This window comes from Camelus ferus, chromosome 30, assembly GCF_009834535.1.
Source record: "Camelus ferus isolate YT-003-E chromosome 30, BCGSAC_Cfer_1.0, whole genome shotgun sequence".
NCBI lineage: Eukaryota > Metazoa > Chordata > Mammalia > Artiodactyla > Camelidae > Camelus > Camelus ferus.
In genome coordinates, this window is record NC_045725.1 from 16,602,396 (window position 1) to 16,615,927 (window position 13,532).

General features: G+C 44.8%; 1 protein-coding gene across 1 annotated transcript in view; it reads right to left on the bottom strand.

Annotated features, from left to right (window-relative positions):
- Positions 1-688: 688 nt before the first annotated feature.
- Positions 689-13,532, bottom strand: part of MRO (maestro) — a 59,671-nt gene continuing 46,827 nt past the window's right edge. Inside the window, 7 exon segments of the mRNA XM_032470448.1 lie at positions 689-1,645; positions 2,008-2,115; positions 2,986-3,141; positions 5,351-5,533; positions 6,626-6,772; positions 7,993-8,004; positions 8,006-8,096. Of these exon segments, the coding sequence (XP_032326339.1) occupies positions 1,592-1,645; positions 2,008-2,115; positions 2,986-3,141; positions 5,351-5,533; positions 6,626-6,772; positions 7,993-8,004; positions 8,006-8,096 (751 nt within the window). The 3' untranslated portion in view covers positions 689-1,591.

Here is a 13,532-nt window from a genome sequence, read left to right on the forward strand (position 1 = left end):
GGTAGTATTGTGAAGGAAGAGCCGGGCTGGGCTAACAAGCTAACTCACAAATCTAAGTGTAACAAGTGTCGGATTACTGATCTGAGTTCTGCTGGGCTGATCCGTAAATCTAAGTTAATCAGTGTCGGTTTGCTGATTCCCTGTTCATGTTTTTTTTAACTAGCCAGCTGGATTTTCAAAGAGACATATCTGGCCTTGAAATGTTGGTTTGCTACCTCCCTGCCTCTACTTTTGTGATAGTGATGCTGCTAAAGCTGTTCCATGCCTATTGGCCGAATACCCCAAGCTTGTAATTAACCCTATAAAACCTCATGTGCACGTCTTGGAGGTGCTCAGAGCTTCGGAGCAAAAGCCCCTCTGAGCCTGCCGGCGTAATTCATCTGAGTACTCCAACCCTCCGAGTGGTGCTTGTTTCTTGGCTGGCCTGTTGTTTCCATAACAGTATTAGAATTTCTACAGGAGAAGCTTGGGAAGCAATCTGGTTGAAGGGAGGGTAGCGGGGGAATCTTTCTATAAGAGTAAAGCGAGCCGTCATAAAACTAGGATTGATCACCAAAAAACTGACATAGTAGCCAACAGGTGATTAATAAAAAATATATACATAGCTCACAAATTAAATAGAAATGTATACTTAACACATACAAAAGTGAAGGTTAACTGAGTTAAACAGAAGAGCAGAAGCTGTGAGTTTTTTTTTTTAATTTGTTTTATTTTTTTACATTTCTAACCATCAGTCAATTATTCCATAATGAGGCAGTACTGCACGGTCATTGACTGTAGGATCCAGAAGTCAGGGTTTGATTTCTGGCTCCATCAATTACTGGATCAGCTTGGTCAAGTTACTTAATTTCCCTGTACTTTAGTTTTCTCATCTATAAAATGAAGATAGTTAATAGCACTTTGCTGACAGCATTGTTGAAAGTATTAAGTAATACTTGCACAGTGCTTAGCAGAGTACCCAATACATTATAAACATTCTCACTATATGTTACTCATTATGGTTAGTCCATACATTACCATAAACTTGAGGTTTTTCAACACATGCTTCATCAATTTTTTTCTCTATATTAACTCTTATTTGGAATGATCTTGGAGGCAGTGACTGTTGAAGATTATGAGACGCTAAAGATACCCCTCTCAACTGATTTCTTGGTACCTTGGCCAACTTTAAATAGGTCTTGCCAAGAAAAAGTATTAATAAGCAAATGACAAAGTATCAATAGCAAAATAATTTTTTAAACTTCAGATCATAGTTTTTCTCCCAAGCCTTTGAAATTAAAAATAAAATTAAAAATAAAAATAGATGACAGAGATGAACTTAAGACGGAAAAAGCAGAGAAATCAGCAATGAATCTATACATACTTTAAATGTTTTAAAGAAAAATATGCACCTTCTCATCAAATTTGTATGGGGAGAAAAATGAGACATACACATGCTATTTAGAATCTCCTTTGGATATAATTACACAATTCCACTGTATTATTTTTGCTAGACATTCCCTTTTCTATCACAATCACAAGAGGCAAGCAGAAACATCCAGTTAAAAGAGGGAGAATGTGCTCTAGGATCCATTTCTCTGCTGCTCTCTGTTCACAGAATTTTATTTGCATAGAAAAACTGCAGGAGCTCTGGATGATAGTGGCTCTGAAAGAAATTGCCGAAGGTACAGGTGAGGGAGCAATTCAGTAAACCTCCCCGACTATAGAATGAGTAGACGGTGGTCAAATGCAGAGCATGAGGATAAACAATCTTCAGGTTCTCAGAGGTGGAGGCACCATTACCTGCATTCATCTAAAGATCTGAACTGAAACTGCCAATACATTTCGTGCACAGTCCTCCGGGGCGTTTTGTCATTTACATCGTATTATGGGTCAATTACAATTGAAACACAATTGGCCTGAGTCTTTTTATGGGGAAAACTCCCTGGGAGTTTGCCTGATCACCTTCTGCATTAACACACGAGGACAGGGATCCTGGGAGAATCTCTCCTGCCCTCGCTCACTCACCAGCTGCCGGCAGAGTTTAGGGTTCCTTTGATCCTCTTCACTCTGGAAGCCGTATTCCTTCCTCTGTCTCAGATACGGAGAACAGGCTCGAAAAGTCGTTTTGCAAGCCTGAGAGAAAGATTACCATCTCATTGTCAACTATATTAGAGAATTGTATAATCCCAAGCAAGGAAAAGCGTTGCTCCCTGTCTGTGGTCTGGGAGCCACAGAGAGTGTGAAAGTAACTTCCAGGAAGTCTGAAAACTTGAACCTTAAAGAATTTACGCTTATAAAATGACTATGTCTATAACTTGCCGCTGGTGGGGAGGACAAAGCATTATAGTTTACCACAGCCCTTGTTATCGGCTCATCCAAAGTAGTACTGGCTTCTGAATTCCCAATCTCAATCCCAATTTCTCTCTCTCCCCTCCCTCCCTCCCTCATGCACTAATTTAACAAACAAACAAAAAAACCCAGGTGATTTGGTGGAATCCTTTGCTCCTGATGGTTTTGGAACTCTCACCTGCTCCAAAGCAGCCCTGAGGTTGATCCAACCCAGTTAGGACACATTTTCTCCGAGAATAAAACAAAAGCTCCATGGGAAACTAAGAAGCCAAGGGTGGGAAATCTGCACTAGGCACAGTGACAAAAGCTAACTGGGTGTGAATAGCCCCTTCTAGGGGCCGCTGCCCCTGGGAATGAACCAGCACACCTCCCCCGCCTCACCCCTCCACCCCTGTCAATCTGAGTTCATCCAGCATTGACAGGCGCTGGGACTGGGCAGGTGGGGCAGGAGTGAGTGGAAAATAACACTCCTGTTCAGAGGGCGAGATCACCCACCCAGGAGGCACTCTTTCCAGGATTCATATGGATGCACTGCTAAGTGTCCACGACTGAACAGGCAGGAACTGAGGGCCTGGCATCTTAACTCTGCAGGGCTGCATCCCAAGTCCCTGGCACAGGGGGTTCACGTGGTGGGTTGGGGAGCCACGGACTTACCTTGGCAACCTGGGGATTCCTATCCTGTAAATGGGTCAGGAGGGAGTCTTGAGTCTGCTTCACCTGACTGGTGAAAAAGCTCTTCCATTTCCGTCCAGCAAAGGCAGCCAATTGCCCAAACAAGACAAAAGCCGAGTATCTCAGGCTGTCATTCTCCTATGGGTCCCCCGTGAACAGAACAACAAAACCCAGGTCATTACCGAGAGGTAACCGCGTCGGGGTGGGGTGGGGGACAGAGTGGAGTCTTCAGTGAATCTCTCCACCAGCAGAGGAGAGGATTAATCAGACTGAGAGATCACTAGTGCTACTCTCAGCTTTTTTCTTCATTATTTAATGTTTTGGAGACAGAATACATCTATATGGTTCAAAATTCAAAATAACCAAAAAGATTTATAAAAAAAGTAAGTCTCCTTCCCACCTCTCTCTACCAGCAGCCACATTTCCTGTCCCACAAGGTCATAAATTTTGTGTGTATCCTTCCAGAAAATTAAGAAGAAAAAAAAAATATATATATATATATAAATAGCTCTTTTCCACATTTTTACAAAAATGGAAGTGGACCATCCCACGGTTAGACACCTTGAATTTTTGTTTGTTTGGAGGGGCGGTAATTAGATTTATTTATTTATTTTTATTTACTTATTTTTTAATGGAGTCGTGCATGCTAAGCACTCACTCTACCACTAAGCTATACCCTCCCCCCTGCACCTTGATTTTTCATCAAACGGCCTATCTGGGAGCTCTTTCCTGGTCAATACATAAAAGGATTTTTTTGGCTGCATCATAATGCATTCAACTCATCTCCTGTTTATTACGCCCAGGATTTTTGCCAGGCCATCTCTCTTTATTTTAGACTGTTTCTCCTACCTGCAGCGGAAGTAACAATTCTGTTTCTTCCCTGACACCCTGTCAGTTCTCCCTGCTTTTGGTCACAGATGCTTAGGAAGACTGCAGACCACTGATCATTTTGTGAAGTATTTAAAACTATTTTTTAGCACATGTGACATACAGAAACTGCTTTAGCGTCATAGTTTCTTCACTGTTCTACCCGTGTGTGGGGGGGAGGGTGTGGGAGTGTGTGTAATTCAATTCAACTAACATTTATTGAGACCTGACTCTACGCAAAGCACTACACTAATGCTATGAGATGGACAGAGATGTGTAAGGGGGTGCCTGTCCCCTGGGAGGCCGACAGTCATCTGATGGGGGCACAGCACAGGGCAGGTAGGGATGAGGGCTATGATAGAAACTGTTGAAACAGCTCCCTGGGAGTATTCCTAGGATTCTACATGATAAGGGCTTCCTGATCCAAAATTACAGTTCACCTGCATTTAAAAAATGATTGCATGAAAACAAGCCCCGGACAGGAAGACAGCACCTCCAGACAGATTTAGAGACATTTCCCTGAAGATATCAATTTATAATCCAGGGCGGTGGAGTACAGACCTTCCTCTCCCCTCCCCGGAGAGGACCAGTTTACATCGCAGAGCAGAGGTCCCTCCATCTCTCCGAGAGGGAGGAGAGGCAAATGCACCGGCACCTCCTATAGAAGCTCCAAGTGTCATAATTTCAAGGTTTCTCTTCCTCCCGTGTGGCGGTGCAGGTACGTCTGGCTCTCGGGGAGTGAGTCTACGGGGAATTAGGTGTGGGGAACCCCCGCTAAATGCAAAGTCTGTTCCCTGTTCTGCAGGTCTTGTCTTTCTGTGTGTGTGTGTGTGTGTGTGTGTGTGTGTGTGTGTGACTGTGGCAGGATAACCAGTTCCCTAAAGGGAGGTGTCTCAGAGTCCTCACGTTTTCTGTGTCAGGGCACTTTTTGCCCAGCCCGCCTGTCACCTGGCAGTGAAGAGTGCAAGCCCCGTAGTCAGAGGGCCTGGTTTCATATCTGCTTACTAACTCTGCGACCCTTGGGCAGGTTACCTAACCTTTCCGTGCCTTGGTTTCCTCATCTATAAAGTAAAGATAATAGTGCTGATCTCACAGGGTTATTGTGAAGGTGATATGAGATAATCCATGTAAACTGCCTGGCACTGCGCCTGGGACACAGTAGGAGCTCCCTAAACGGGAACTACTATTATTCTTCCATTTATAAGGCAGCGTTGAACACTTGTGGGCATCACATTGTATATATATATACACATACTCCTTTATTATGATGAAAACTCCTTGAGGGCTGGGGGTGGAACTCTGCACCTCTTTCTATGTCTTCCCTAACCCCCAGCACAGCACGAGTCTCTCAACCAGATTTCTTAATAAATGTGTGAATAACAGAGGCCTTGTTTCCTGAGCAGCACACCACCCAGGCCTCCCATTTCTAATCCCACTTTGACTTTAAGGCCCCGCAGTCCTCCTGAGCTGTCTCACTCACGTCATCCAGCAAAGTCCGGGCCTGAAGTGTGATGTCTATGAAGAAGGAGCCCAAGCCTTTCCCCTGCATCTTGCCCAGGATGATGGTCAGGGTCTTCACGCTCTCATGGATGACTTCAGAACTCACCGGGTCATACAGTCCATGCACCAGCAAGTCCAGGACAATTTTCTTATACTTTCTGACCTGTTAGCAAGGTTTGAAAAGCATTAGTAGCACAGGGATTGTTCCCCATGAGTTGAAAAGCAGCTCCACCTCTAATCTTCCAATAACCTAGGACTTGGACTAAGAGATCATGGCCTTCTTCAGCACCTGCCACAACAACTCTCATCAAAACACAAATGCTTCCATGAACTTGACCCACGAGCCCAACTCGGTCTTGGGAGGAGAACAGACGTTGCAGTCTGGACCGCGGCCTCTGGGTGGGTGAGGCTGGCAGGTGGTGGACTTGGATGATCTAGGACCCGGGGCTTACTGAGCACCTTTACAGGGGACAAGATGAAATGGTCACTGAAGTTGACAGAGGCTGCAGGAACAGGTGGAGACAACATCTTTTACTAAACAAGCATAAATGATTACAAGTATTAAATTCACCAGAAGGTGAAGTCCAGCTGTGTGCTAATCTTCACCACAGCTCTGCTTCCCAAGGCTGGCCATCCTGAGATGTGATGACCCTAAGATGACCCCAAATGAGTCATGTGTGCCTTTGTACAAGCTCCTTCCCTTGAGTGTGGAAGGAGCCAGCGACTTGCTTCTGGCCTAACAAATATGACAGTGGTGATGGATGTCATTCCCGTGGTTCCTTTACATTGTGTAAGACTCCACCTTAGCAGATGGGAGTGGGAGACACTCTCCAGCTCGCCTTAAAGAATTAAGCCATCATGTTGTGAGAGGGGTCCCTCCAGGAGCCCCTAGGAGCTGAGGGTGGCCAGTCAGCAAGAAAATAGGGACAACTTAATCATACAACTGGAAGGAACTGAATTCTTCCAACAGCCCCAAAAGCTTGGAAGATGACCCTGAACTTCAGAAAGGAATGCAGTCCGGCCCACACCTTGATGGCACCTAGCTAGATCCTGAGCAGAGGACCCAGCCATGCGGTCCCTGGACTCCCCACCCAAGGAAACTGTGAGATAATAAATGCCAGGTCTGGGCTGAACTGTTACACAGCTATAGCTGTATAGCTGATCTATACAGCTAGCACATGAAGGACCACATCCCAGGCCTGGGGACTCCAGGCCATGAGGGCTGGCCGAGCGCCCCCTTCCCTTCTTGTCCTACCTTGTCCAGGCGCTCACAGGCCATGGTTCCCAGGCCTCTCATTGCCATATGACGCTTTTTAACACTGGCGTCCTGGGCTCTCTCTGCCAAGATGAAAACCGCATTCTTCAGAGGTTCCCGCTTCTGGAGCCTCAGTTTCCAAGAGACCTGGGTGGCAAGTGAAAATGTACTGATTTAGGAGTGTTCAGAGTCACACCCTTACCCACTGCCCACCCTAATCCCTCCCTATGAAGAAAACCCTGTCTTGCCTGCTCATTTTTACTCCTTCTTTCTCTACTTAATGACACCTGATGTTTGCTGGAAATACATTAGTTTGATCTGCACAGGGAAGAAACGGATGGAGGAAGGGGAAAGGGGTGGAGAAAAATAATGCAGAGCTAATGTGGAGGGAGGTTTGGGGACTATGGAGAGAGGCGCCCAAGGGCAGCTGTGGGTGTGACGGAGTTGAGAAAGGGGGCTTTAGACGTGGTGACGTGAGAACAGGGATTCTTTCATAGGACAAGGTAAGCTGTGTTCCTCCCGTCTCAAAGGGTTTCCCTGAGTTTCTCTCTTCCCCAGCTCTCCCCCACTTTTCTGCTCTACTTTGTAGCTAAACCTTGAAGGACGTATCTGCCCTTGCTTTCTCCAGCTCCTCTCCTGCATTCTCTTGGGAACCTCCTGCAGTCAGGTTGATGTCCCCACCCCTTCCCCACTCCCTGCCCCCAGTGTGGCTAAATCCAAGGGTCAATTCTCAGTGCTCAACCTACTCAACCTCTCAATAGCATTTGACATGATTAGCAGAAGGCCGTCTATCCATTTCAGGGCCGCTGAAGGCTGTTCCACCACAGAAGGACAAGCAGCTGAGCGATTAAGGAAAAGAAATGCACAAATAATGCAAACTGGGAAGCCCGTGTGGCTGATGCAGAAATATGTACTTCCGGGACTAAGCTTTAATTAACTGCAGGGCATGAGATGGGTTATCAGAGCATATGAATCCCCGTGTTCTGCGCATCACAGAACAGGGCAACAGGTGCTGGAGTCAGAACCAAGATCCAGACAAGAGTGAAGAAAAAAAACCACGTCATCACCATCCCTGGAAGTGGGCGGAGCTGCAGACTAGACCCACAGCGCTGTCTGGTGTTTGGGTGATGACCAGGTCTCATCACTGTTTTTGAATATTAACTACAGTTCATTCTATATTTTATTATTAAGTTCACAGCAAGCTACATTCTTCCCAACCCATCTTCTTGTTATCTTCCAGACATTGTGTCTGTATTCAAAGAACTGTCATCAAATTTTTTTTCAGAAGAAGGAAATCAGTAGAGCCAGCAGAACTAAGGCAGACCAGCAAGGATATAGCCATTTGTTCCTGACAATGTGTCTCAGACCTTGGAGAAGAAAGGACATCATTGGTGTTCTTTTCTTCTTGGGCTGGGCAGTGGGGATGGAAAGGGGCTGGCCCAGCATTCTTCTCTGTGTTTGGTCCAAGGAACTAGAAAGAAAAAATAAATAAATAAAACAAAATCATTATATGAGCCACAAATGCTCTTTGAAGCCTCATCATTCACCAGCAACGTCATACAAAGCACTGTGTTAGGGTTAGAATTACAGAAGCAGCAACCCTGAGGCGCGTCCTCAGGAACCCATCCTTGGTGAGGAGATCGAACTTTTACATCAAAAGATAAAAGCAATTCAAGGCAACTGGAGAAGAACCACAGCATGGGGATCAGTCAGCCCCCTGGTTCCCTTTCCCTCCCACAGACTTCTTGTACCAGAATCACCAGAGACATAAAATACAGGTTCGGGAGCCCACTCACAGAGATGCTCACGAGTTGACTGTAAAAGGTTGCCTGAAATTTTGTATCTTTTTAAAGCTTCCCAAGAAGGTAAATTGGTGCTGCATTTAGAGGGGATTTTGACATGACCTCTCACAATTTTAAAATGCACATATCTTTCAACAATTCTTTCATCCTACAGGTACACTGGTGCATCACATGCTCAGAGATACACACAAAGGGTGGGCACCAAAGCTTGGCCATGGACAACATGGTGTCCTTTAAGAGCTGTAATGTAAATAAATTACACACATATATCACAACAATGAAACTACGGGATGACTACCATGCAGTCATTAAAAAGAATATTGAGCAGATCTGCATGCGCTGAAATGATCTCCAAAATATACTGTTGAGTGGAGTGCAAGTTGGTTCATAAATGCCACCATTTGTGTAAAAACAAAACGAGGAAGGGAAATCTACACATACGTCTGTGCTCGCATGTGCATAAAACAGGGAAAAATACTCAAGACTCTTTAATAAAGGATTGCCTCTTGGATAGAAATCTGAGCAACTGAGGCTGAAGATTAACTTTCTTCACACTTTTATTAAAATATTGTCAACTCGAAGGAAAGCACCCAACATAAGAGTTGTGAGTTTAAGTTTTGTTCAGGGTCTTACCGAGAACCATCACCCAGAAGACAGCCTTGCAGTAGCTCTGAGGAAGCTGCTCCAAAGAGGTAGGGAAGAATCTAGTAAATATGTTGATTTGGGGCTATGGAACACGTGAGGTCAAGTACACATCTTGGTAAAAGATTTCTGCTAGTCTCAAAGAACAAATATCTCAAGTTAATGATTTTAGTGTTTTTCTATGGGAAGATGCAAGAATCTGGCTTCATTACAATTCTTGCCCAGATACACATCTATCTAAGGGGCCTGTCTGTCAAAAGCATAGAATGCTTTATTCTGTTGTCTTAATTCCCCCTCAGAGTGAACTGTCAAAGATTGAAACAGGTTAGGGCTTGCTCCTTGAAGAACTGGGTGGTGAGCAATGCTCTTTTTTCTTCTTTGCTTACAAAATACACAGTTTGTAATTTTACCATGTGTATAACTTAAAATATATATCATAAATAAACACAGTTTGCAAAGTGATTCGATCTGATTTGATGCCCAGTCGTGTGAACCAGTGTTGCTCAGACTTTCCTGTGCACCTGAATCATCAGAGGAACTTGCTCAAATGCAGATTCGGACTTAGTGGGTCAGGGGTGGGGGCTCCAGATTCTGCCTGTCTTATAAGCTCCTAGGTGACACCAATGCTGCCAATCCAAGTACCACAGTTTGAGGGCAAGGATGTAAAGGTAAGAGGTATAAGAGACAGAGAGGACTGTGGGCTGGAGGAGCTGGTGGAGACGTCCCACTGCACGTGGGTGAACTTCAAAGGGAGGCAGAAGCATACTTCACACGTTGGTACCAATGGGACTCCATGTAGTGATAAAGAGTAAGAATCAAATGCGAGAGTGCTAAAAGATAAGGTTACAGAAAGTAGTTAAAGGCCCGCTGTGACTTTGACTGCTGAAGAGTTCAGTTTTAATTATATTTTGTAGACAAGAATGAACCATTGGTTTTTTATTTTTTTGAGATGAAATCCATGTAACATACAATTAACTATTTTAATAACATTCTGCAACCACCAACTTTATCTGGTCCTAAACCTTTTTCATCATCCCAAAAGAAAACGCCATACTGATTAAGAAGTCACTCCCAGTTCTGCCCTCCCCCCAGGCCCTGGATATTTAATATAAATGGAATCATACAATATTATGACCTTTTGTGTCTGGCCCCTTTCTCTTGGCACAATGTTTCTGAGATTCATCCATGTCGTTGTACGTGTTGGTACTTCGTTCCTTTTTCTGTCTGGGTAATATTTCACTATATGGATGTGCCACACGTGTTTACCCATTCGTCTGTTGATAGACACTTGGGTTGTTTTCACCTTCTGGTTATCGTGAATAGCGCGTCTATGAACACTGGTGTGCAAGTGTTGGTTTGAGTATCTGCTTTCAGTTCTTTGGGTATATACCTAGGAGTGGAATTGCTGAGTTACATAGTAATTCTGTGTTTAACTTTTAGAGGAACAGCCAAACTGTTTTCCACAGTGGCTGCACCGTTTCACATTTCCACCAGCAATGTGCAAGGGTTCCAGTTTCTCCACATCACCAAAGGTTGTTATTTTCCAGTTTTTAAAATTATTATTGTTACATCCATCCTAGTAGGGGTGACGTGAAGTGTCACTATTGGTCTGATTAGCACATCCCTAACGACTACTGGTGTCTTTCCGTGTGCTTGTTTATGATTTGTACACCTTTTTCAGAGAAATATCTATTCAAGTCCTTTGCCCATTTTTCAATTGGGTTTTTTATCTTTTTGTTTTTCAGTTGTACTGTTCTTTATATATTCTGGCTACTAGACCCGATCAGATATATGCTTTACAAGTTTTTTCCCACTCTGTAGGTTTTCTTTACACTTTCTTGATAAAGTCTTCTGATGCACAATAGTTTTTAGTTTCAACAAAGTCTAATTTATCTGTTTTTGTTGTTGGCATTGTTGCTTATGCTTTTGGGGTTATATCTAAAAATCCACTGCCAAGTCCAAATTCATGAAGATTTACTCCTATGTGTTCATCTAAGATTTTTATAGTTAGCCCTTATACTTAGGTCATTGATCCATTTTGAGTCTATTTTTGTGTATGATTTGTGGTAGGGGTCTGAATTCATCAGAGACGTTGAACTTTGTTTTGGTTTAAAAAATTTTTTTATTAGGAGAAATGACAGACAAGTAGCTGCAGTGGTTCTCAACCCTAGGTGCATTAGACTCACCCAAGGACCCTTTACATTTTAATGCCCTGTCTACATGCCAAACCAAGTCTATCATCAACTCCGAAGGTGGTCCTGGGCATCAGTAATTTTTAAAACTCAACAAGTAATTCTAATGGGCAGGCACTAAACAGAGTGACTGGTGACCAATCCTCTTGGTTTGCCCCCGTGATACTGTGATTTATAATAAAACGTATATGTTTGGTCTTGGTCCGCATTCCTGGCACAGAGCTCCTAAATCCCTTGGAATTTTCTAAGAGATTAGAGCCATAAAGGCATCTTCTGTCATGTTAATGAGCTGACCTTAGGTCACCTGAGGGTGAGGGGCTGGTTGCCAGGGGAACCAATCCTGTGGTTGGAGGGCTAGAGCATTCAGTTTCAGCCCCTTCTGTACAGGAAAAGAGAAGGGGCTAGAGATCGAGTCCAGTAACCAGTGGCAAATGACTTAATCAATCATGCTTAGGCAATAAAGCCACCACAAAAACCCGGAAGGATGGAGAGCTTCCGGACTGGTGACCAGGTGGAGATTTGGGGAGAGTTGTGTACTCGGAGAGGGTGCAGAGGCGCCCCACCCGTTCCCCAGGCCTTGCCCTGTTTATCTCTTCCATCTGGCTGTTCCTGAGTTCCAGCCTTTTATACCAAATTAGTGATTCAGTAAGTAAAATGTTTTCTCTGAGTTTTACGAGCTGCTCTAGCAAATTAATGGAACCCAAGGGGGGAGGTGTGGGAACCTCCAATCTATAGCTGGTTGCTCACAAGCACAGACGACAAATTGGACTTGGAATTGGCCTCTAAAGTATGAGGAGAGGGAGGGACTGTCTTGTACAATTGAGCCCTTAACCCGTGGGATCTGACTCTGTCTCTGAGAGGACAGTGTCTGAACTGAACTGAACTGAACTGAATTGAATGACGCCCAGTTAGCATCCACTGAGAACTGGAGAATCGATTGGTGGTGTGCAAAAAAATACACATTGGAGCTTGGCCCTGAGGAGTTTCCTGGGACATGGGCCTTTCAGTTCTAAGACCAGGAAAGTCGGGTAAACCAGGATAAGGTGGCCACGCTACTGATTAGACTAGAGTTTTGAACTTATTTAAAAGCAGGGGGCTGGCAGAACCCAGGCCTGCTTAACAGCTGTGCTTTGGGACATTTGCCTCTCTGATCGCAGGTACGTGGCGATTTGGTTTCTCCACCATGTCGCCCCCCCCCCCCCAGCTGGTTTTGGTGATGCTCTCTTGGTCAGAAGATACTCAAGAGATCCATGGAAACATCACTTCGCACCTTTATCCCCAGTCTCTCTTTCTTCTTCGTCTCTGGCCAGCAGACCTCCCCTCACTGCAATGAGGGACCAAAAAAACAAAAACAAAAAACAAACAAAAAAACCCAGAAAACTGCACCTTCCACCAATGAGCAAGATTTTCTTTGTTTGAGTTAAAGGCATTCGCATGAGCTTTCCGGGAAGCCAGTGGTTTTCACACCAAAATGTGCATCAGAATCACCTGGAGGACTTGTTAAAACACAAATTCCCAGACCCAACCCCCAGGGTTTCTGATTCTTACATCTGAAGCAGGACCCAGTAATCTGCATTTACAACAAGCTCCCAGGTGATGCTGGGATGCGCCTGGTCTGGGGACCACACTTTGAGAAGCAGCGCGGTAAGAGAAAGAAACCACAGCATCACTAGGTCATGCCTCTTCAGAATGAAGGGATTTAAAAAGTCACACTGAGGCAAAACAAAAACAAAAACATGCTTGACTGTTTCTTTCAGGGGATTTCTGGACACAACCTTCTGTATCAAGGGGACCTGCCACTCCTCAGGGTGAATGTGCTGGGTCAGAGCTCACGGTTACCTGACAGTGGGTACAGGAAGCTTACACGAAGCAAAGATCCCTCGAGCTGAGGGTCTCTCACGAAAGAGGCCACAGGCCTCAGTAAAAAACAGCTGGGGTCTCTCTAGGCCAAAGAAAATCACGCCTGAAGCTTCTCTTTATAGGGAGGAAAGCGGGCCTGGTTCCCCATCTTTACGCAGGCCTTAGCGCCGCAGCTGAGGGCTTTAGCCACCCAAGGCCGCTTCCCCAGGCCTCAGAAGCCAAGCATCCAGCCTTGTCACTTCTTAATAGGTACGTCTAGAGTTGAAGGTCATGGAAGGCTCTGAAGCAGAGCAAAGTAAATGAGGGTTGAGTGCCCTGCGTGGAGGATTCTGCGTGTGGTTAGAAAACGGCTCTGCCTCCCGCCTCCCCATCACAGGATAAAAACTGTGATCTAGCTCAGTCTCAGGTTGT